Genomic DNA, 22773 nt, shown 5'->3' with positions numbered 1-22773 from the left:
TTCCCAATGAGCCATAATGATGGAGACACTGAATGGATATAAATCTTATCTAGTCAGGGACTGAATTCACAAATATTTTGAATAGTTGGGATCAGGGGTATTGGTTGCTCAGAGCAAGCCGTAATTGGGTCTAGTTTGTCAACTAGACATATCGCATACAAGGACACCTGGGGTACTGACCCTATTTTTTGGCCTGGTAGTATCCCTACCTTGCCGCGGAGGTTGGGGGTTGCTGTGATCAGCACCAGCGGGGGTCATGATGAGAGTGGTGTCCAACTGTAAAAATAAGAATAAAATTTAAAAAAATCCATGTACTCACCTGTCCTAATCGTCCCCCCGTAATGCTCTTGACCGCTCATGGAGAGGAAGCGGGGAGAATGACGCCTGCAGTGAGCGGCCCTGGACCTCAGTGAGTGACAGGACACCGCTCACTGCAGGCGTCATTCTCCCCGGCTCCTCTGCATGATCGGACGCATGGATTACAGGGGTGACATTTAGGACAGGTGAGTATAATTCCTTATTTTTACAGGTGGAGGCAGTGGGAGCTGACTACTACTCTCATCATTATCTTCTGCTGGTGCTGGGAACTCATTCATTTCAATGGTTTGTGTGTGTCACGGTCTCCGGTGCGTGTGGAAACTGTCACCACATGTAGGGAGATACTGACGTGTGAAAGAGCCCGAATAAAGAAGATTTTATTTTATTTTAAATATAAACTTGTCCACAAAAGTACAATCTATTTAAATCTAAAATTAACATGATCTGTAAAAATTATAAAAGAGAAAAAAAAAACGTTATGCCAGAATTGTGGGGTTTTGGTCACAATGCCACAAACAAAATGCATTAAAAAGCAATCAAAGCATCATATGTGCCCCAACATTTAACATATAGAAGTCCCAGATGTTTTGGAAAATATCAGCTCAAGTAATTTTTTTTGTTATGAAGTTATGAATTTTTCAATTTTTTTACCCAAATAAAATAAAAAAACAACACAAGCCCACACAACATTTTATATTTCACCACTGACAAAGTCAAAGTTACAGCTCATAGAAGAAGGGGAGGAGAAAATGAAAGAGAATTAAAAAAAAAGTAGCATTCCATGACTGTACACTTAAGGGGTTAAAAGCTTGGCCTTGTTAGAGGCCATGTGTCCACCCACTACACTGAGCAGCCAATCACAGATCATGTGTGCAGTGCACTTACTACACTGAGCAGCCGATCACGTGAGCAGTGCACTCCCTACACTGAGCAGCCAATCACAGATCACATCTGCAGTGCACTCACTACACTGAGCTGCCAATCACAGATCACGTGAGCAGTGCACTCCCTACACTGAGCAGCCAATCACAGTTATGTATGTGTTTATGTGGGAGGGGCCCGGTCACAACAAAGCATTGCCAACCATTCCCCACTTGCTCACACTGCTCCAAGTCTCCTCCACATCACTAGCAGCCGGCAGAGGAAAAGCAGGATCCAAGGTAAGAGCTGCTCAAATAAGAGCAAAAAAATCAGCTCGATCAGTGGGAAACGTCCTTAGGACGAGCATTAAGGAGCCGTGTGCGAGTCCAGAATCTGATTTATGGAAGTTCTTCTGTTGATACATTCAGATTCTTCAACTTTTATTCATTTTTATTTGTTTTTTTCTGCGTTTCTTTTACAACTTTTTCTAGGAACATTTCAAACTTCTAATTGTAACGAACATAATATAAATCCGGATGGAGCATCCACAGTATATAGAAAGTCCTGGCTCTGGGGAGAAGGAGCTCAGACAGAAAAGCACGCACGCCTCTTGTGTTTGTTTGTTTTTTAAGCGGGACGAGTTGTACTTTTGAACGACACCATTTATTTTACTGTATAGTGTGCTGGAAAACAGGAAAAAAAATCCAAGTGCGGTCAAATTGCAAAAAAAAAGTGCAACTCCACAATTTTTATTTTTTTACCGTGTTCCCTAAATCCTTAAACTGAGCTGCCGTTACCGTTCTCCAGGTCATTACGAGTTCGCAGACGCCAAACATGTCCAGGTTCTTTCGTATTTAAAGCGAACCTGTCACCCCCAAAATCAATGGTGAGGTAAGCTCACCGGCATCAGGGGCTTATCTACAGCATTCTGTAATGCTGTAGATAAGCCGCCGATGTTACCTGAAAGAGAAGAAAAATACGTTAGATTATACTCACCCAGGGGCGGTCCCGCTCCAATGGGTGTCTCAGGTCCGCTCCGGCGCCTCCCATCTTCATTCTATGACGTCCTCTTCTGGTCTCCGCACCGCTGCTCCGGCGCAGGCGTACTTTGTCCTGTTGAGGGCAGAGCAAAGTACTGCAGTGCGCAGGCGCCGGTAAGGTCAAAGAGGCCTGACGCCTGCGCACTGCAGTACTTTGCTCTGCCCTCAACAGGACAAAGTACGCCTGCGCCGGAGCAGCGGTGCGGAGACCAGAAGAGGACGTCATGGAATGAAGATGGGAGGCGCCGGAGCGGACCTGAGACACCCATTTGACCGCGGACCAGCAGCGGGACCGCCCAGGTGAGTATATTATAACCTCTTTTTCTTCTCTTTCAGGTAACATCGGCGGCTTATCTACATCATTACAGAATGCTGTAGATAAGCCCCTGATGACGGTGAGCTTACCTCACCAGCCATTTTGGGGGTGACAGGTTCCCTTTAAATCATCGATCAAAAAAACTGGAGACCTTTATTTAATAATGAACAAATCTTTATTACACCCGATATTAATCTATTAAAGCATAGAGACGGTCAGGTAGTGCGCTTCTGGAGCACACATGGTGCGTTTAGGGAAGATGCGGTAACAGTAAGATCAAAATACTATTTATGGCAAAAAAGTCGTCTGAAATATATAAATGTGGAATTTCACATAATATTTCCCAAAAGTGGAATCGAAATAAAAAGATCTAATTACACCACAAATAGTTCAAATGAAAGAAGAGGATATAGTTATAAATCTCTATTGTTAAGCTTAAAAAAAAGCTCAAGGCTGAATATAATTTATTATTATTGTTTTATTATTATTATTTTTAGTATTATTATTATAATATTATTTTTTATTTTTATTATTGTTATTATTATTATTTTTATTTATTATTATTGTATTATTATTATTTATTATTTTATTATAATTATTTTATTATTATTATCAATTATTCTTTTTTTATATTATTATATTATTAATTTTTATTTTATTATTATTTTAAACTATATTTTTATTTTATTATTATTATTATTATTTTATCATTATCATTATTATTATTTTTTATTATTGTTATTATTTTTACACTGCCATCTAGTGGCAAAGGAAGGAATGGCATCCTCTCAACAATTTTCAAAACAATTCTTACTCTCCAATTCCTCACAGAAGTTCCTTATCTGTGCATTGAGGGGAATGTCGAGCACTATTTATTAATTATGCTACAAAAATCAATAAAGTGCATACATAAAAGGTATATCTGATAGTATTGGGCACAAAATACTAATTCTCCTGAATCAACGATTAAATGATCCTATCAAAAAGACTTGGAGAACTCTTAATAAAATCAACAATTCTTTATTAAACACAATAATTAATAAAACATATCATTTGTAAGTAGTACATGATCAGACAATACATGGTACCGTCAATTAAGAAGTGGTATAAATGTTAGACGGTTCTTAAAAAATATCTAGTTATTCTTACACAAACCGTCCTCATTATATTGGACCATGGAACTATATTCACCGTAACATTGTCAGGAATTGCAGCCACAAATCTCCGCACTTTTTTCATACAAAATCAATAGAGATTTTTTATATATAGGATGATCTTTTCTATTGCTTTATTATTATGCCGCCCTCTAGTGGGAGAGAGAGAATGACATCCTATGGCTGCCGTCACACTAGCAGTATGTGGTCAGTATTTTACATCAGTATTTGTAAGCAAAAACCAGGAGTGGAACGATTAGAGGAAAAGTATAATAGGAACACATGCACCACTTCTGTATTTATCACCCACTCCTGGTTTTGGCTTACAAATACTGATGTAAAATACTGACCAAATACTGCTAGTGTGACAGCAGCCTATTGGTGATTTAACCCCTTAACGACCACCGATACGCCTTTTAACGGCGGCAGTTAAGGGTACTTAAACCACAGCGCCGTTAATTAACGGCGAAAAAACACGAAAAAACCTGAATGTGTGCACGTAGCCTTAGGGTTGGCATTAGGGTTAGGTTTGGGATTAGGGTTAGGTTTGGGATTAGGGTTAAGGTTAGGGTTGAGATTAGGGTTAGGGGTGTATTGGGATTAGGGTTAGGTTTGAGGTTAGGGTTGAGATTAGGATTAGGGGTGTGTTGGATTTAGGGTTTTGATTAGGGTTATGGTTAGTGTTGAGATTAGGGTTGTTTTGGGGTTAGGGTTGTGATTATCGTTAGGGTTGTGATTAGGATTATGGATTGGGTTGGGATTAGGGTTAGGGGTGTGTTGGGGTTAGGTTTGGAGTTAGAATTGGGGGTTTTCCACTGTTTAGGTACATCAGGGAGTCTCCAAACACGACAGCCAATTTTGCACTCGAAAGTCAAATGGTGCTCCCTCCCTTCTGAGGTCTGCCGTGCGCCCAAACAATGGTTTACCCCTGCATATGGGGCATCAGCATACTCGGGAAAAATTGGACAACTTTCGGGGGCCAATTTCTCCTGTTACCTTTGTGAAAATAAAAACTTGGGGGCTAAAAAATCTTTTTTGTGGGAAAAAAAATATTTTTTATTTTCACGACTCTACATTATAAACTTCTGTGAAGCACTTGGGCATTCAAAGTTCTCACCACACATCTAGATAAGTTCCTTGGCGGGGTCTAGTTTCCAAAATGGGGTTACTTGTGGGGGGTTTCTACTGTTTAGGTACATCGGGGGCTCTGCAAACGCAACATAACGCCCGCAGACGATTCTATCAAAGTCTGCATTCCAAAACGGCGCTCCTTCCCTTCCGAGCTCTGCCATGCGCCCAAACAGTGGTTTACCCCCACATATGGGGTATCAACATACTAAGGAGAAATTGCACAACAACTTTTGTGGTCTAATTTCTCCTGTTACCCTTGTCAAAATAAAAATTTGGGGGCAAAAAGATCATTTTTGTAGAAAAAATGCAATTTTTTTATTTTGACGGCTCTACGTTATAAACTTCTGTGAAGCACTTGGGGGTTTAAAGTGCTCACCACACATCTAGATAAGTTCCTTAAGGGGTCTAGTTTCCAAAATGGAGTGTCTTGTGGGGGGTTTCCACTGTTTAGGCACATCAGGGGCTCTCCAAACGCTACATGGTGTCCGATCTCAATACCAGTCAATTCTGCATTGAAAAAGTCAAACGGCGCTCCTTCTCTTCCAAGCTCTGCCATGCGCCCAAACAGTGGTTTACCCCCACATATGGGGTATCAACGTACTCAGGAGAAATTGCACAACAACTTTTGTGGTCTAATTTCTCCTGTTACCCTTGTGAAAATAAGAATTTGTGGGCGAAAATTCATTTTTGTGTAAACAAATACGATTTTTTATTTTCACGGGTCTACGTTATAATCTTCTGTGAAGCACTTGGGGGTTCAAAGTGCTCACCACACATCTATATAAGTTCCATAAGGGGACTAGTTTCCAAAATGGCATCACTTGTGGGGGGTTTCCACTGTTTAGGCACATCAGGGGCTTTCCAAACGTGACCTGGCGTCCGATCTCAATTCCAGCCAATTTTGCATTGTGGTGGTTTACCTCCACATATGGGGTATCAGCGTTCTCAGGACAAATTGTACAACTATTGGGGTCCAATTTGTCCTGTTACCCTTGGTAAAATAAAACAAATTGGATCTGAAGTAATATTTTTGTGAAAAAAGTTAAATATTCATTTTTTTTTAAAACATTCCAAAGATTCCTGTGAAGAACCTGAAGGGTTAATAAACTTCTTGAATGTGGTTTTGAGCACCTTGAGGGGTGCAGTTTTTAGAATGGTGTCACTTACTTTGTATTTTCTTTCATATAGACCCCTCAAAGTGAATACAAATGTGAGGTGGTCCCTAAGAAATGGTGTTGTAAAAAGGAGAAATCGCTGGTAAACTTTGAACCGTTATAACTCCCTAAAAAAAAGGGGTTCTAAAATTGTGCTGATGTAAAGTAGACATGTGGGAAATGTTACTTATTAAGTATTTTGTGTGACATATCTGTGATTTAAGGGCATGAAAATTCAAAGCTGGAAAATTGCAAAATTATTTTCGAAATTTTCATCAAATTTCAGTTTTTTTCCCACAAATAATTGCAAGTCATATTAAGGAAATGTTACCACTATCATGAAGTACAATATGTCAAGAGAAAACAATGTCAGAATCACCAGGATCCATGAAGCGTTCCAGAATTATTACCTTATAAAGGGACAGTGGTCAGAATTGTAAAAATTGGCCCGGTCATTAACATGCAAACCACCCTTGGGGGGGGGGGGAGGTAAAGAGAAAATAGACTATATCCGTCAGGAAATCTGCTCCCAGACTCCAAGTGCAATGACTCCCATTCCTCCCTGCATCTCCCCTTGCTCACTCTCCACATTCGATCCCATCACAGAAGAAGTCTCCAAGCTCCTCTCCTCTTCTCGTCCGACTACATGCACCACCGACCCCATTCCCTCACACCTCCTCCAGTCTCTCTCCAGTCGTCACAACTCACCTAACTACAATCTTTAATCTCTCCCTCTCTGGCATTTTCCCCTCCTCCTTCAAACACTCTATCATTACTCCATTACTAAAAAAACCCACCCTTGACCCATTATGCACAAACAACTACAGACCAGTCTCCAATCTCCCCTTCATCTCAAAACTCCTGGAGCGCCTGATCTACTCCCGCCTTACCCGTTACCTCTCCACTAATTCCCTCCTAGACCCTTCACAGTCCGGTTTCCGCCCCCTACATTCGACAGAAACTGCACTCATCAAGGTGACCGAATGACCTTCTGACAGCAAAATGTAACGGTGACCACTCTCTGCTCATTCTCCTCGACCTCTCTGCAGCCTTCGACACTGTTGACCACCCTCTCCTACTCTCTAGGCATTAAGGACACTGCTCTCTCCTGGTTCTCCTCCTACCTTTCTGAACGCTCCTTTAGTGTTCTGTTCTCTGGCTCCACTTCGTCTCCTCTTCCTCTCACTGTCGGGGTACCTCAGGGCTCAGTCCTTGGCTCCCTTCTCTTCTCCCTCTACACAGCCCCAATTGGACAGACCATCAGCAGATTTGGCCTTCAGTACCATCTTTATGCTGATGACACACAACTATACACGTCATCCCCTGACCTTACCCCCGCTGTACTACAGAACGCCACTGACTGTCTGCAGTCTCCAACATCATGTCCGCTCTCTATCTGAAACTCAACCTCTCCAAAACTGAACTTCTTCTGCTCCCGCCTTCTACTAACCTCCCTAAATCTGACATTTCCCTCTCCGTGGGTGGCACCATAATAACACCCCGGCAGCAGGCGCGCTGTCTGGGTGTTATGTTTGACTCCGATCTCTCCTTCACCTCCCACATACAATCTCTTGCCCGCACGTGCCGCTTACACCTAAAGAACATCTCTAGAATCCGCCCTTTTCTCACCATGGAAACAATAAAAACCCTCACTGTCGCCCTGATCCACTCCCGCCTGGACTACTGCAATGCTCTATTAACTGGCCTCCCCCTCACGCGACTTTCCCCTCTCCAGCCTATCCTTAATGCAGCAGCCAGGGTCGTCCATCTGGCTAATCGTTACTCGGACGCGTCCGCTCTTCGCCAGTCATTACACTGGCTGCCCATTCATTACAGGATACAATTCAAAGTACTTGTTCTCACCCACAAAGCTCCGCACAGTGCGGCACCCCCTTACATCTCCTCCCTCATTTCTGTCTATCGGCCTAACCGACCGCTGCGCTCTGCAAACGACTTTCGACTACCCTCTGCACTTATCCGTACCTCCCGACTCCAAGACTTCTCCCGTGCTGCGCCAATCCTCTGGAATGCTCTACCCCAAGATATTAGGACCAGCCACAACTTGCATAGTTTTTGGCGCTCGCTCAAAATACATTTGTTCAGAGCGGCCTATCACGTTCCCTAATAAAAGTAATTTTATGGTTGTGTGTAGCCCATTCACTATCTCCATCTAACCGCCACCCCCTGAAGATGGCTGGACCATCATTGTAAATAAGCCCCTATACTTTGTATCTCCCCCACCTCATTGTAGATTGTAAGCTCTCACGAGCAGGGTCGTCTTATTTTACTTTATTACTGTATTGTTAACGTTGTTACCTATGACTGCTGTGTTAAACTGTAAAGCGCTGCGGAATATGTTGGCGCTATATAAATAAAGATTATTATTATTATAAAGGGGTTAAAAAAGAATAAAAAATTAATTCACCTCTCGACGCTGTCCGACTCCTCGGCGTCTTCTGGCTCTCTGCGCCGTGACTGTTCAGGCAGAGGGCGCTCACTAATCACATCATCGCGCCCTCTCACCTGAAACGTCACAGTCAGAGGACGGAAGACATCGCAGCCCAGAAACAGGGAGAGGCGAGTATCGCAAGTCTCGGGGCCTGGAGCAAGAAGCGGGGGATCGGGCCCCCATAGCACGCTGGTGACCCCGATGGTGAGTGAGCCCCTCTGCCTGCTCAGGGCCCTGGCACTTGCCCACGTGCGCCGGGTGCTGATACCGGCCCTGTACATCATAATACATCATATATAGAGCACTGAATACCTGATATTATTTTTCCTGTGTCTACATAGCTGAACCCGAACTTTGCTTTCTGAGTATTAAATAATTGTAGTTTATTTTCTCTCTTCTTCCATCAGCCATGGCGTCTATTGATCTGAGAGACGAGCTGCTCTGCTCCATCTGTCTGAGCACTTATACAGATCCTGTAACGCTGAGATGTGGACACAACTTCTGCCGGGTCTGTATTGGTCGTGTGCTGGATACACAGGACGGGTCTGGAGGTTATTCCTGTCCTGACTGCAGAAAAAGATTTCAGGTGCGGCCGGAACTGAGGAGGAACATAAATCTCCATAATGTCGCAGAACGTTTCCTGATTTCTCAGAAAGAACAAAAGGAGATCACCGGGATCTGCTGCACTTACTGTGTGGACTCTCCGGAACCTGCTGTTAGATCCTGTCTACACTGCGAGGCTTCTCTGTGTGATAAACACCTGAGGGTTCACAGCAAATCACCAGAACACGTCTTATCCAATCCCAGCACTTCTCTGGAGAAAAGGAAATGTTCTGTCCATAAGAAGATCCTGGAATATTACTGCACCGAGGACGCGGCTTGTATCTGTGTGTCCTGCTGTTTGATTGGGGAGCATCGGGGACACCGGGTGGAGATGCTGGAGGAGGCCTCTGAGAAGAAGAAGAAGAAACTGAGAAATGTTCTGCAGAAACTGATCAAAAAGAGAGAGAAGACTGAGGAAAGAGTCCAGAGTCTGGAGGAGCGGAGGAGAAAAGCTCAAGAAAAAGCAGCTGGAGAAGCCGAGAGAGTCACTGCGCTGTGTACAGACATCAGGAGACGGGTGGACGACCTGGAGAAAAAGGTCCTGAGTGACATCTCCAGGCAGGAAAAGGAAGAGTCACTGTCACTGTCTGCTCTGATCCATCAGCTGGAAATAAAGAAGGACGAGCTGTCCAGGAAGATGAGACACATTGAGGAGCTGTGTAACATGACGGATCCACTGACTGTCTTACAGGAACCAGACACCGGTGACTTGTGTGATCCTGAGGAGGAGGGAGGTGATGAGGACACAGGGGGACATGATGAACAGCCCCATGATGGAGATGACCTGGATGTGTCTGTGATCTCACACACATTACACACATTATGTGACGTAATATCAGGTATAAGGAGCGGGATCTATGTGGTGAGTCCTGCAGACATATTACTGGATGTAACCACAGCTGGTAATTACCTCCTTATATCAGACGACCTGAAAACTGCAACCTGGACACGAGAGAATCAGAAACGTCCAGAAACAGCAGAGAGATTCCAGTATTATCAGGTGATGAGCGGGAGAGGATTTACCTCAGGACAACATTACTGGGATGTGGAGATCAGGAGATCAGGAGTGTGGAGGGTGGGGATGTGTTATCCCAGTATAAACAGGAGGGGAGGTCAGTCACTGATTGGAAATAATAACAAGTCCTGGTGTTTGTGGAGATTTGATGATGATTATTATGATGATGATGATGATGATGATGATGAGTATTCAGTGATACATGACAGTAAAATGATCCCGTTACCTCACCAGATCTCCAGTGATAAGTTCAGGATATGTCTGGATTATGAGGCCGGGCAGTTGTCCTTTTATGAGCTGTGTGACCCCATCAGACACTTACACACCTTCACTGCCACCTTCTCCGAGCCCCTACATGCTGTGTTATGGGTAAATGGTGGTTCTATAAAGATATCAGGAGGAGAAGCTGAGAGGAGCCGTAAACGTAGAAGAATTTGCCTTGAGAATGGTGACATCATAGGTTGAACAATCCAGGTCTCCACACCTTATGGGCTATGGACACCTCTGATTTCGAAGGATTTTTTTGTCCAATTATTACTGGTTTCTTGAGTTCCTCTAATATTCAGGCTGCAATCTTCATTCCGACATTAATGCTTAGACCTCCTGTTATGCTGTTTAAGAACTGTTCCTAGTTTCTGATTTTTCTCTTGTGGCCGTGTCCCTCTCAGTAATACAGGCTGGAAGTCATGTCTTTGAGTTAGCACAGCTTCATTCCTGGACTGACTTCTCCTTGTGCACAGACTCGCAGCAGCAAAATGGTGAAAAATATAATGTGTTATGAAGATTATTTAGAACGGAAATGAACATTAAAAATACGGTGTCAAGGTGTCCATATTATTAAAACCAGTACATTTTACCCATATATTGTAGCGTACTTTATTATAAAAGTATAATGTCGAGACTTTCGTATATCGATTTTTAGCTGATGTATCATATTTGAACTGTTATTCTCAGAATCACATTATTTTTCACAAAGTACAGTAAATGCATACTTATTGTAATATTCTGATTGAATTATATGTATATCAAGGTTCTATAAAGATATTAGGGAGAAGCAGAAACTGGAAGAAACCATAATTTAAAGGGAAGGTCCCACCAGTTTTCTTGTAGTTTGTTTTTGTGTGAAATGAAGCTTAAAATAGTAATTCAAATGTATTAATGCAATGTTTGCAAACATTTCTATATGAAAAATATTATATATTTTCTTACAAATATATATATTTACCACTAGGGGGAGCATTTTCTGTTTTAGACCTCAAGCAGCTATAGTAAGACTTGCCAGCTTTACGATATGTTTCCACGGTCAGGATTGCATCAGGATTTGACCCAGGCAAAATCTGCACCTGAGGTCACTGGCAGGTCACCTGCATTTTTCATGCGGATTTTTTTTCATGCGGATTTGTGTGTGTTTTTGTAAGCTAAATAAAGATATACAAAAAAAAAGAATTGTGATGTCACAAACGTCGCGAAACGGCCGTCGTTTGGACCTGTACCCTCTGCTGTATGTACACCCCCGAGCAATGAAGATTGTATCGCAATAAAGAGTTACCTGTGTTGGAGATTGGCGAGTGCTGCCGTTTTCTTCCTGCTTACGATTCGCATTTGTATGTCTTCCTGGCAAAGCACCCGAGATCAAGGGGCCAGCGTCAGCGGACAGCCGGAGTGTTCAACAAGCAAGCGCTCTGGTGGTGCGGTCAGCTGTGTTCTTTGTGATTAAAGATAGATCCATACAATAGATAGATAATAATAATAATTTTTATTTATATAGCGCCAACATATTCCGCAGCGCTTTACAACTTATAGAGGGGACTTGTACAGACAATAGACATTACAGCATAACAGAAATCACAGTTCAAAACAGATACCAGGAGGAATGAGGGCCCTGCTGCTCGCAAGCTTACAATCTCTGAGATAGATAGATAATAGATAGATACGATAGATAGATAGATACAATAGGTATTTATCTATTATCTACCGATATATCTATCTATAAATATATCTATCTATAACTAGCTAGATAGATATATCGATAGATAATAGATGATAAATAGATAATAGATAGATACAATAGATGGATAGATAGATAATAGATGGATAGATAGATGATACGATAGATGGATCACACATGCGAGAAACTCGGACGAGTCTCTTATCTTAATACCCGGCACTCGGGAGCAGAGCGTGCAGCTACATGTATTTCTATGCAGCCGCACGCTCCACTCCCGAGTGCCGGCAGCAGTGCCGGGTATTAAGATAAGAGACTCGTCCGAGTTTCTTGCATGTGTGATCCCGGCCTTAAATAAGGACACACACACGAAATCTGTGTTAGGCCGAGGTCACACTTATGAGAAACTTGTACGAGTCTCTCGCCTCAATACCCGGCACTGCCGCCGACACTCGGGACCGGAGTGTGCGGCTGCATGTATTTCTATGCAGCTGAACGCTCCGGAAGCGAGTGCCGGTGGTGGTATTGACCCCGGGCTTAAACGCAATATGTTTAATTTAAAAAAAAAATTGAAAAAAAAAAATGCCATGGGCTCCCGTGCAATTTTCCACGCCAGAGAGGGAAAGCCAGTGATTGCGGGACTGATGTTTGTAGCCTGGGAAGGGGTTAATACCCATGGAGCTTCCCAGGCTATGAATATCAGCCCACAGCTGTATATTTAGCCTTTACTGGCTATAAAAATAGGGGGATCCCCCCAAAAAATGACGTGGGGTCCCCCTATAATTTATAGCCAGAAAGGCTACGCAGACAGCTGTGGGCTGATATTCATAGCCTAGAGAGGGACCATGGATATTGTCCCCCCGGCTACAAATACCAGCTCCCAGCCACCCCAGAAATGGCGCATCTGTAAGATGTGCCAATTCCAGCATTTAGACTCTCTCTTCCCACTCCTGTGTAGCGGTGGGATATGGGGTAATAAGGGGTTACCGCATAGTAGAGACGGGATTTCAGGAAACCCCCTCCACTATGCTGTAACATCTGGACGCTGCGGGTTTGATGCTGCGGCTTTACGGAGCGCCAAACACACAATGTATTTTTTTGCTCTCCCCCCAAGATAACCTCTATAGGGGACAAAAAAAATGGGAATGAAGTGACACCAAGAATCAAATTATCTTAAATGCAAAAATGTATTAATTCATACAAAAACATTATTATATTACAATTCAGAGGCAAGGTACCGGATAAACAGAGGTAGCTCTATATATTGACCATCCTATTGTTATGGAGCATCTGTGCACCAAATTGTCTTTTTTATATATAATCCGTAATTCATCTAGAATACATACAATGAAAATGAAGCAATAAAGTGCCAAAAGCTGAGCAAAAATGCTATGAATTGTAAATATACAGACACTGTAACTACACATGAGCGCCAGGTGGAGCGATTGCTCTATTTTCCCAGATTCCTATAGAGAGATTTTATTATAATGAGACCTTTGAAAGATGCTCATAACCATTGGCATGTATTGCTGGTACTAACTTATAAACATATCCTTTCTGTAGGAATTAGGAAGTAAGGCTATCATAATCTATCATGAGTCTACCATTAGTGTGTATATATATGCCTTATTGCTAAAAAAAATTTTTTATATATTATGAATCCAGGTCCGGTAGAGATCATATAAATAAGTAAACATATAAATATCCAAACAAATAGGAAGTAAATTTACCGTATGTATCGCTGTAACCTGGTTAGTACCGCTGGTGGAATATAGAGAACCTCGCGCCCCGACGCGCGTTTCGCCCAGCTTCCGGGGGCGTGACTTAACTAACAAAGGTGGCGTGCATATATATATATATATCAGGCTTGACCAATAGGAGTACTTTATGGGAGGACCTAATGAATGCGTCACTAGTCATATCAGTGTGTGTAGAAACAATCGGCCAATAGGAAAAATCGCCATAAAAATGGGATATTACAAATCCAATATTAACACTAATGATAACATTTTGACGGCGTTACAGATAGTATATATTGAAATACGTGACATGAAGAAATAAGAAGGTGCTAAGCATTATTCAACGCTCACCATAGTCATGAATATCTAAGTTCTAAGCTGAAACCAAAAAGAGGTCATAAAAAATGACCAAAAACACGGGAGACGAAATTGTGAAGTATTTGGAAGTAATAAACACTGTAAAGTGCAATATATTGAAAAAACTGAGCATAATTGTGAATATGAATGTGATGTGTATGAAGATGCATGTGATAAAAATATGACCAATATGAAACACGCAGCGTTTCCTGACCGTGGAAACACACCCTTACTGATAGCAGCAAAATTGGGACAGTATCTGCTGACATCACCATTTCCCTCCCCTTCTGGGTGGTCTTGTATCAGAATGAAGAGAAGCATCACAGGGCCATCGCAGCGCCATTTTGTGTGTGACTGCCCTGTGACCTGCTATCACCAGCAGTCACTACATCAGAAGCACAGTGTTATGATCCGGTGACCCTGGAGCTGCATGAGACTATCTCTGGAGTAGGTGGAACCTGTACTGACCGCAACCCTAAACTGACACCGCAACTAGAAGTAGCCGTGGGGTGTACCTAACACGGCCTAGACACCTCGACACAGCCGGAGAACTAAATACCCCTAAAGTTGGAAATGGGAATTCTATCTTGCCTCAGAGCAGAGCCCCAAAGGATAGACAACCCCCCACAAATATTGACTGTGAGTTTAAGAGGAAGGACGTACGCAGGCAGAAAAACAGGATTTAGCAAAAGAGGCACTTCTAGCTAAATAGAAAAGGATAGGACAGAATTCTAAGCGGTCAGTATTAAAATCCTAAAAAATATCCACAGCAGAAAATACTATAATCTACATCTAACTAAAGACATAGAATGTATATCTGCATCTCCAGAGATTCCAGCATGACAGGAAAATCCAAACAAAGTCTAAGCTGGACAAAAACACAATAAATTGCACTGAACAGAAAAGCAAACTGCAAGTATGCTGCAGGGACAAAAAAACAGACACTTAGCTGAATTGATAGCAGGGCATGAGGAGCCAGACAGAGATGCAATCCCTCCAAGAACAATTGACAACTGGCAGGGACTACTGGATCCCACACACCTAAATACCTAAGGCTACGTCCACATTTGCGTTGTGCGCCGCAGCGTCGGCGCCGCAGCGCACAACGCAAACAAAAACGCGGCAAAACGCACGCTAAAACGCTGCGTTTTGCGCCGCATGCGTCCTTTTTGGCCGAAAGTTGGACGCAAAAAAAATGCAACTTGAAGCGTTTCTTGCGTCCAACGCTTGTGGCCATGCGGCGCAAAACGCAGCACAACGCATGTCCATGCGTCCCCATGTTAAATATAGGGGCGCATGACGCATGCGGCGACGCTGCGGCGCTGACCGCAAATGTGAACGTAGCCTAATAGAGCTGAAATCAGCAGAAACACCTGCCCTGGATTACAACCCAGAGACAACTGCACTACCACTAACAACCACCGGAGGGAGCCCAAGAGCAGAATTCACAACAGTACCCCCCCCTTGAAGAGGGGTCACCAAACCCTCACCAGAGCCCCCAGGCCGATCAGGACGAGCCAGATGAAAGGCACAGACCAAATCAGCAGCATGGACATCAGAGGCAAAAACCCAAGAATTATCCTCCTGGTCATAACCCTTCCACTTGACAAGGTACTGAAGCTTCCGCCTCGAAAAACGAGAATCCAAAATCTTCTCAACCACATACTCCAACTCCCCATCAACCAACACAGGGGCAGGAGGATCAACAGAGGGAACAACGGGCACCACATATTTCCGCAATAAAGATCTATGGAAAACATTATGGATGGCAAAAGATGCCGGACGGGCCAAACGAAAAGACACTGGATTGATAATCTCAGAAATCCTATAAGGACCAATAAACCGAGGCTTAAACTTAGGGGAAGAAACCTTCATAGGAACATGACGGGAAGACAACCAGACCAAATCCCCAACCCGCAGCCGGGAACCAACACACCGACGACGGTTAGCAAAACGCTGAGCCTCCTCCTGAGACAACACCAAATTGTCCACCACATGAGCCCAAATTTGCTGCAACCTGTCAACCACAGAATCCACACCAGGACAATCAGAAGGCTCAACCTGCCCTGAAGAAAAACGAGGATGAAAACCAAAATTACAAAAGAAGGGCGAAACCAAGGTAGCCGAACTAGCCCGATTATTAAGGGCAAACTCGGCCAATGGCAAGAAAGCCACCCAATCATCCTGATCAGCAGACACAAAGCATCTCAAATAAGTTTCCAAAGTCTGATTAGTTCGCTCAGTCTGGCCATTTGTCTGAGGATGAAATGTGGATGAAAAAGACAAATCAATGCCCAGCCTAGCACAAGAGGCCCGCCAAAACCTAGAGACAAACTGGGAACCTCTGTCGGACACAATATTCTCCGGAATACCATGCAAACGAACCACATGCTGAAAAAACAACGGAACCAAATCAGAAGAGGAAGGCAATTTAGGTAAAGGCACCAAATGAACCATCTTAGAAAACCGGTCACAAACCACCCAGATAACCGACATCCTCTGGGAAACCGGAAGATCTGAAATAAAATCCATAGAAATATGCGTCCAGGGCCTCTCAGGTACCGGCAAAGGCATAAGCAACCCACTAGCGCGGGAACAACAAGGCTTGGCCCGCGCACAAGTCCCACAGGACTGCACAAAAGAACACACATCCCGCGACAAAGAAGGCCACCAAAAGGACCTACCAACCAAATCTCTGGTACCAAAAATACCAGGATGGCCAGCCAACACAGAACAATGAACCTCAGAAATCACTTTACTAGTCCATCTATCAGGAACAAACAGTTTCCCCACTGGACAGCGGTCAGGTTTATCAGTCTGAAATTCCTGAAGAACCCGTCGTAAATCAGGGGAGATGGCAGAAAGGACCACCCCTTCCTTCAGAATGCCGACCAGTTCAAGGACCCCAGGAGAATCAGGCAAAAAGCTCCTAGAGAGGGCATCAGCCTTAATATTCTTAGAACCCGGAAGATAAGAGACCACGAAATCAAAACGGGAGAAAAACAGGGATCATCGAGCCTGTCTTGGATTCAGCCGTTTGGCAGACTCGAGGTAAATCAGATTTTTATGATCGGTCAAGACCACAATACAGTGCTTGGCTCCCTCAAGCCAATGTCGCCATTCCTCGAACGCCCACTTCATAGCCAACAACTCCCGAATGCCGACATCATAATTGCGCTCAGCAAGCGAAAACTTTTGGGAAAAGAAGGCACATGGTTTCATCAAGGAACCATCAGAATTCCTCTGAGACAAAACGGCCCCTGCCCCAATCTCAGAAGCGTCAACCTCAACCTGAAACGGAAGAGAAACATCCGGCTGACGCAACACCGGGGCAGAAGTAAATCTGCGTTTAAGCTCCTGAAAGGCAGAGACAGCCGCAGAGGACCAATTCGTCACATCAGCGCCTTTCTTCATCAAATCGGTCAGGGGTTTAACCACACTGGAAAAGTTAGCAATGAAACGGCGATAAAAATTAGCAAAGCCCAAAAATTTCTGAAGGCTCTTCACGGATGTGGGCTGAATCCAATCATGAATGGCCTGAACCTTAACCGGATCCATCTCGATAGATGAGGGAGAAAAAATGAAGCCCAAAAAAGAAACCTTCTGCACTCCAAAGAGACACTTAGACCCCTTCACAAATAAAGCATTATCACGAAGGATCTGGAATACCATCCTGACCTGCTTCACATGAGACTCCCAATCATCTGAAAAAATCAAAATATCATCCAAATATACAATCATGAATTTATCAAGATCATTCCGGAAGATATCATGCATGAAGGACTGAAAAACAGATGGAGCATTAGAGAGCCCGAATGGCATCACAAGGTATTCAAAATGGCCTTCGAGCGTATTAAACGCAGTTTTCCATTCGTCACCCTGCTTAATACGAACAAGATTATATGCCCCTCGTAGGTCAATCTTAGTAAACCAACTAGCCCCCTTAATCCTAGCAAACAGATCAGAAAGCAAAGGCAAAGGGTATTGAAATTTGACCGTGATCTTATTCAAGAGGCGATAATCAATACATGGTCTCAAGGAGCCATCCTTCTTGGCAACAAAATAAAATCCCGCTCCCAATGGTGAAGAAGATGGCCGAATATGCCCTTTCTCCAAAGACTCTTTAACATAACTCCACATAGCAGTATGTTCTGGCACAGACAGGTTGAAAAGTCGGCCCTTAGGGAACTTACAGCCTGGAATCAAGTCAATAGCATAATCACAGTCCCTATGCGGTGGAAGGGAACTGGACTTGGGTTCATTGAATACATCCTGAAAATCAGACAAAAACTCTGGAATTTCAGAAGAGAGGGGAGAGGAGATTGACATCAAAGGAACGTCATTATGAACCCCCTGACAACCCCAACTAGTCACAGACATAGATTTCCAATCTAACACCGGATTATGTACCTGTAACCATGGAAAACCCAGCACAATAGCATCATGCAAATTATGCAACACCAGAAAACGACAATCTTCCTGATGGGCTGGCGCCATGCACATGGTTACCTGTGTCCAAAACTGGGGTTTATTTTTAGCCAAAGGTGTAGCATCAATGCCCCTTAAAGGAATAGGGTTCAGCAAAGACTGCAAGGGAAAACCACAACGCCTGGTGTTATGATCCGGTGGTAGGATCACCAAACTGACCTGATAGGTAAACCTGAATAGTAGGACAAGCTCTGGGGATGTGGGAACTATACCGACCGCAATCCTGATCCTATCCACACACACTAAAGGCAGCCGTGGAGCGTTACCTAAAAACCTAGACGCCTCTTCACGGCCTGAGAAACTAGCTACCCCTAGAGAGAAAGCAAAGCCTCACTTGCCTCAGAGAAATAACCCCAAAGTTTAGGCAGCCCCCCACAAATAATAACGGTGAGTTAAGGGGAAAATACAAACGTAGGAATGAAAAACAGGTTTAAGCAAATGAGGCCCGCTAACACTAAATAGACAGAAGATAGCAAGGATCTGTGCGGTCGGTACAAAACTATCAAAAACTATCCACGCAGAAAGTACAAGAACCCCCATACCGACTCACGATGTGAGGGGCGCACTCTGCTCCCCAGAGCTACCAGCAAGCGAAAAATCACGTATAAGCAAGCTGGACTGAACACATCATATACTGAGAAACATATTCAAGGAAACAATGAGCAAAAAGAACTAGCAAAACTTAGCTTCTCAGAAATAGACAGGTCACCAGGAAAATCCAGGAGAGGTCAGAACCAGTACTGAATACAACGACAGCAGGCAACAAGTAAAGGTCCAGGTGGAGTTAAATAGGAACCAGCATAGCAGGAAATGAGGCAGCTGAGCCCAGCTCCAGACCCGCAGTATCGCTAAAGGCCACCAGAGGGAGCCCAGACGGAATTCACAACAGTACCCCCCCTTGAGGAGGGGTCACCACACCCTCACCAGAGCCCCCAGGCCGATCAGGACGAGCCGAATGAAAGGCTCGAACCAAATCGGCCGCATAGACATCAGAGGCGACAACCCAGGAATTATCCTCCTGACCATAGCCCTTCCATTTAACTAAGTACTGAAGTTTCCGTCTCGAAACACGAGAATCCAAGATCTTCTCCACCACATACTCTAATTCTCCCTCGACCAAGACCGGAGCAGGAGGGTCAACAGAAGGAACCACAGGCACCACATATCTCCGCAACAATGACCTATGGAACACATTGTGAATGGCAAAGGATGCTGGGAGGTCCAAACGAAATGACACAGGGTTGAGGATTTCCAAAATCTTATAAGGACCGATGAAACGAGGCTTGAACTTAGGAGATGAAACCTTCATCGGAACATAACGAGAAGACAACCATACCAAATCCCCCACACGAAGTCGGGGACCCACACAGCGACGGCGGTTAGCAAAGCGCTGAGCCTTCTCTTGTGACAACGTCAAATTGTCCACCACGTGGTTCCAAATCTGCTGCAACCTATCCACCACAGAATCCACCCCAGGACAGTCAGAAGGCTCAACCTGACCTGAGGAAAAACGAGGATGAAAACCAGAATTGCAATAAAAAGGCGAAACCAAAGTAGCAGAACTAGCCCGATTATTGAGGGCGAACTCAGCCAATGGCAAAAAAGTCACCCAATCATCCTGATCCGCAGAAACAAAACATCTCAGATAAGTCTTCAAGGTCTGATTAGTTCGTTCGGTTTGGCCATTCGTCTGAGGATGGAAGGCCGATGAAAAAGATAATTCAATGCCCATCTTAGCACAAAAGGACCGCCAAAATCTGGACACAAACTGGGATCCTCTGTCAGACACAATATTCTCAGGAATACCATGCAAACGAACCACATTCTGAAAAAACAGTGGAACCAAATCGGAGGAGGAAGGCAGCTTAGGCAAGGGCACCAAATGGACCATTTTAGAAAAACGATCACAAACCACCCAGATAACAGACATCTTCTGGGAGACTGGAAGATCCGAAATAAAATCCATGGAAATATGCGTCCAGGGCCTCTTCGGGACAGGTAAAGGCAAAAGCAATCCACTGGCACGAGAACAGCAAGGCTTGGCCCGAGCACAAATCCCACAGGACTGCACAAAGGAACGCACATCCCGCGACAAGGAAGGCCACCAAAAGGACCTAGCCACCAAATCCCTGGTACCAAAAATCCCAGGATGACCCGCCAACACCGAAGAATGAACCTCGGAAATGACTCTACTGGTCCATCTATCCGGGACAAACAGTCTCTCCGATGGAAAACGGTCAGGTCTATTGGCCTGAAATTCCTGCAGTACCCGTCGCAAATCAGGGGAGATAGCAGACAAAATCACCCCCTCTCTGAGGACACCAGCCGGTTCAGAAACTCCCGGAGAGTCAGGCACAAAGCTCCTAGAAAGAGCATCAGCCTTCACGTTCTTCGAACCCGGAAGGTATGAAACCACGAAATCGAAACGGGAGAAAAACAGCGACCATCGAGCCTGTCTAGGATTTAGCCGTTTAGCAGACTCGAGATAAGTCAAATTCTTGTGATCCGTCAAGACCACCACACGATGTTTGGCTCCCTCAAGCCAATGTCGCCACTCCTCAAATGCCCATTTCATTGCCAACAACTCCCGATTACCAACATCATAATTCCGCTCGGCAGGCGAAAACTTTCTTGAAAAGAAAGCACATGGCCTCATCACAGAGCCATCATAGCTTCTCTGTGACAAGACAGCCCCAGCTCCAATCTCAGAAGCATCAACCTCGACCTGGAAGGGCAGAGAGACATCCGGCTGAGGCAAGACAGGAGCCGAAGAGAACCGACGTTTGAGCTCCTGAAAGGCCTCCACGGCCGCAGGAGGCCAATTCGTCACATCAGAACCCTTCTTGGTCAAATCCGTCAAAGGCTTAACCACACTGGAAAAATTAGTGATGAAGCGACGGTAAAAATTAGCAAAACCCAAGAACTTCTGAAGACTCTTTACCGATGTAGGTTGAGTCCAGTCATAAATAGCCTGGACCTTGACTGGATCCATCTCAATGGTAGAAGGAGAAAAAATAAAGCCCAAAAAGGAAACCTTCTGGACTCCGAAGAGACATTTAGAGCCCTTCACAAACAAGGCATTGGCTCGCAGGACCTGAAATACCATCCTGACCTGCTTCACATGAGATTCCCAATCATCAGAAAAGACCAAAATATCATCTAGGTACACAATCATAAACCTATCCAGATATTCTCGGAAGATATCGTGCATGAAGGACTGGAACACAGAAGGGGCATTAGAAAGCCCAAAAGACATCACCAAGTACTCAAAATGGCCTTCGGGCGTATTGAATGCTGTTTTCCATTCATCGCCCTGCTTTATACGCACAAGATTATACGCTCCACGAAGATCTATCTTGGTGAACCAACTGGCCCCCCTAATCCGAGCAAACAGATCGGACAACAGTGACAAAGGATACTGAAATTTGACCGTGATGTTATTTAGGAGGCGATAATCTATACAGGGTCTCAGAGAACCATCCTTCTTGGCCACAAAAAAGAACCCCGCACCCAAAGGGGATGAGGACGGGCAAATATGCCCCTTCTCCAAAGACTCCTTGATATAACTCCGCATAGCGGCATGTTCTGGTACAGACAAATTAAAAAGTCGTCCCTTAGGGAACTTACTACCAGGAATAAAATTTATGGCGCAATCACAATCCCTATGAGGAGGTAGGGCACTGGACTTGGGCTCATCAAATACATCCTGGTAGCCCGACAAAAATTCAGGGACTTCAGAAGGAGTAGAAGAAGCAATAGACACCAAAGGAGCATCGCCATGAATCCCCTGGCAACCCCAACTTGACACAGACATTGCTTTCCAATCCAGGACTGGATTATGAGCCTGCAGCCATGGCAGACCTAACACGACAACATCATGCAAATTATGTAACACAAGAAAGCGAATCACCTCCTGATGTGCAGGAGTCATGCACATGGTCACTTGAGCCCAGTACTGAGGTTTATTCTTGGCCAATGGCGTGGCATCAATTCCCTTTAGTGGAATAGGGAATTGCAAAGGCTCCAAGATAAAACCACAGCGCCTGGCAAAAGACAAATCCATCAAATTCAGGGCAGCACCTGAATACACAAAAGCCATAACTGAGTAGGATGACAGAGAGCAAATCAAAGTAACAGACAAAATGAATTTAGACTGTACAGTACCAATGGTGACAGACTTAGCGAAGTTTTTTATGCGCTTAG

General features: G+C 44.2%; 2 protein-coding genes across 3 annotated transcripts in view; one reads left to right on the top strand and one right to left on the bottom strand.

The window, feature by feature from the left end:
• The window catches only part of LOC143777037 (E3 ubiquitin/ISG15 ligase TRIM25-like), a 521945-nt gene that overhangs the window by 47651 nt on the left and 451521 nt on the right, over positions 1–22773 (top strand). Inside the window, exon 2 of one of the 2 annotated variants that reach the window (XM_077266952.1) lies at positions 8831–10716. The exons of the other annotated variant lie outside the window; for it this stretch is intronic. Coding sequence (XP_077123067.1) covers positions 8833–10506 — 1674 coding nt within the window. The 5' untranslated portion in view covers positions 8831–8832 and the 3' untranslated portion in view covers positions 10507–10716. Of the gene's footprint in view, positions 1–8830; positions 10717–22773 lie in introns of those variants that run through there. 2 annotated transcript variants of the gene reach the window in all.
• Positions 1–22773, bottom strand: part of LOC143777040 (E3 ubiquitin/ISG15 ligase TRIM25-like) — a 481784-nt gene that overhangs the window by 98640 nt on the left and 360371 nt on the right. The gene's annotated exons all lie outside the window — the stretch shown is intronic.

Source organism: Ranitomeya variabilis, chromosome 5 (assembly GCF_051348905.1).
Source record: "Ranitomeya variabilis isolate aRanVar5 chromosome 5, aRanVar5.hap1, whole genome shotgun sequence".
NCBI lineage: Eukaryota > Metazoa > Chordata > Amphibia > Anura > Dendrobatidae > Ranitomeya > Ranitomeya variabilis.
The sequence above is the reverse complement of the archived record's forward strand: the minus strand, read 5'-3'. Positions and strand labels throughout refer to the sequence as shown.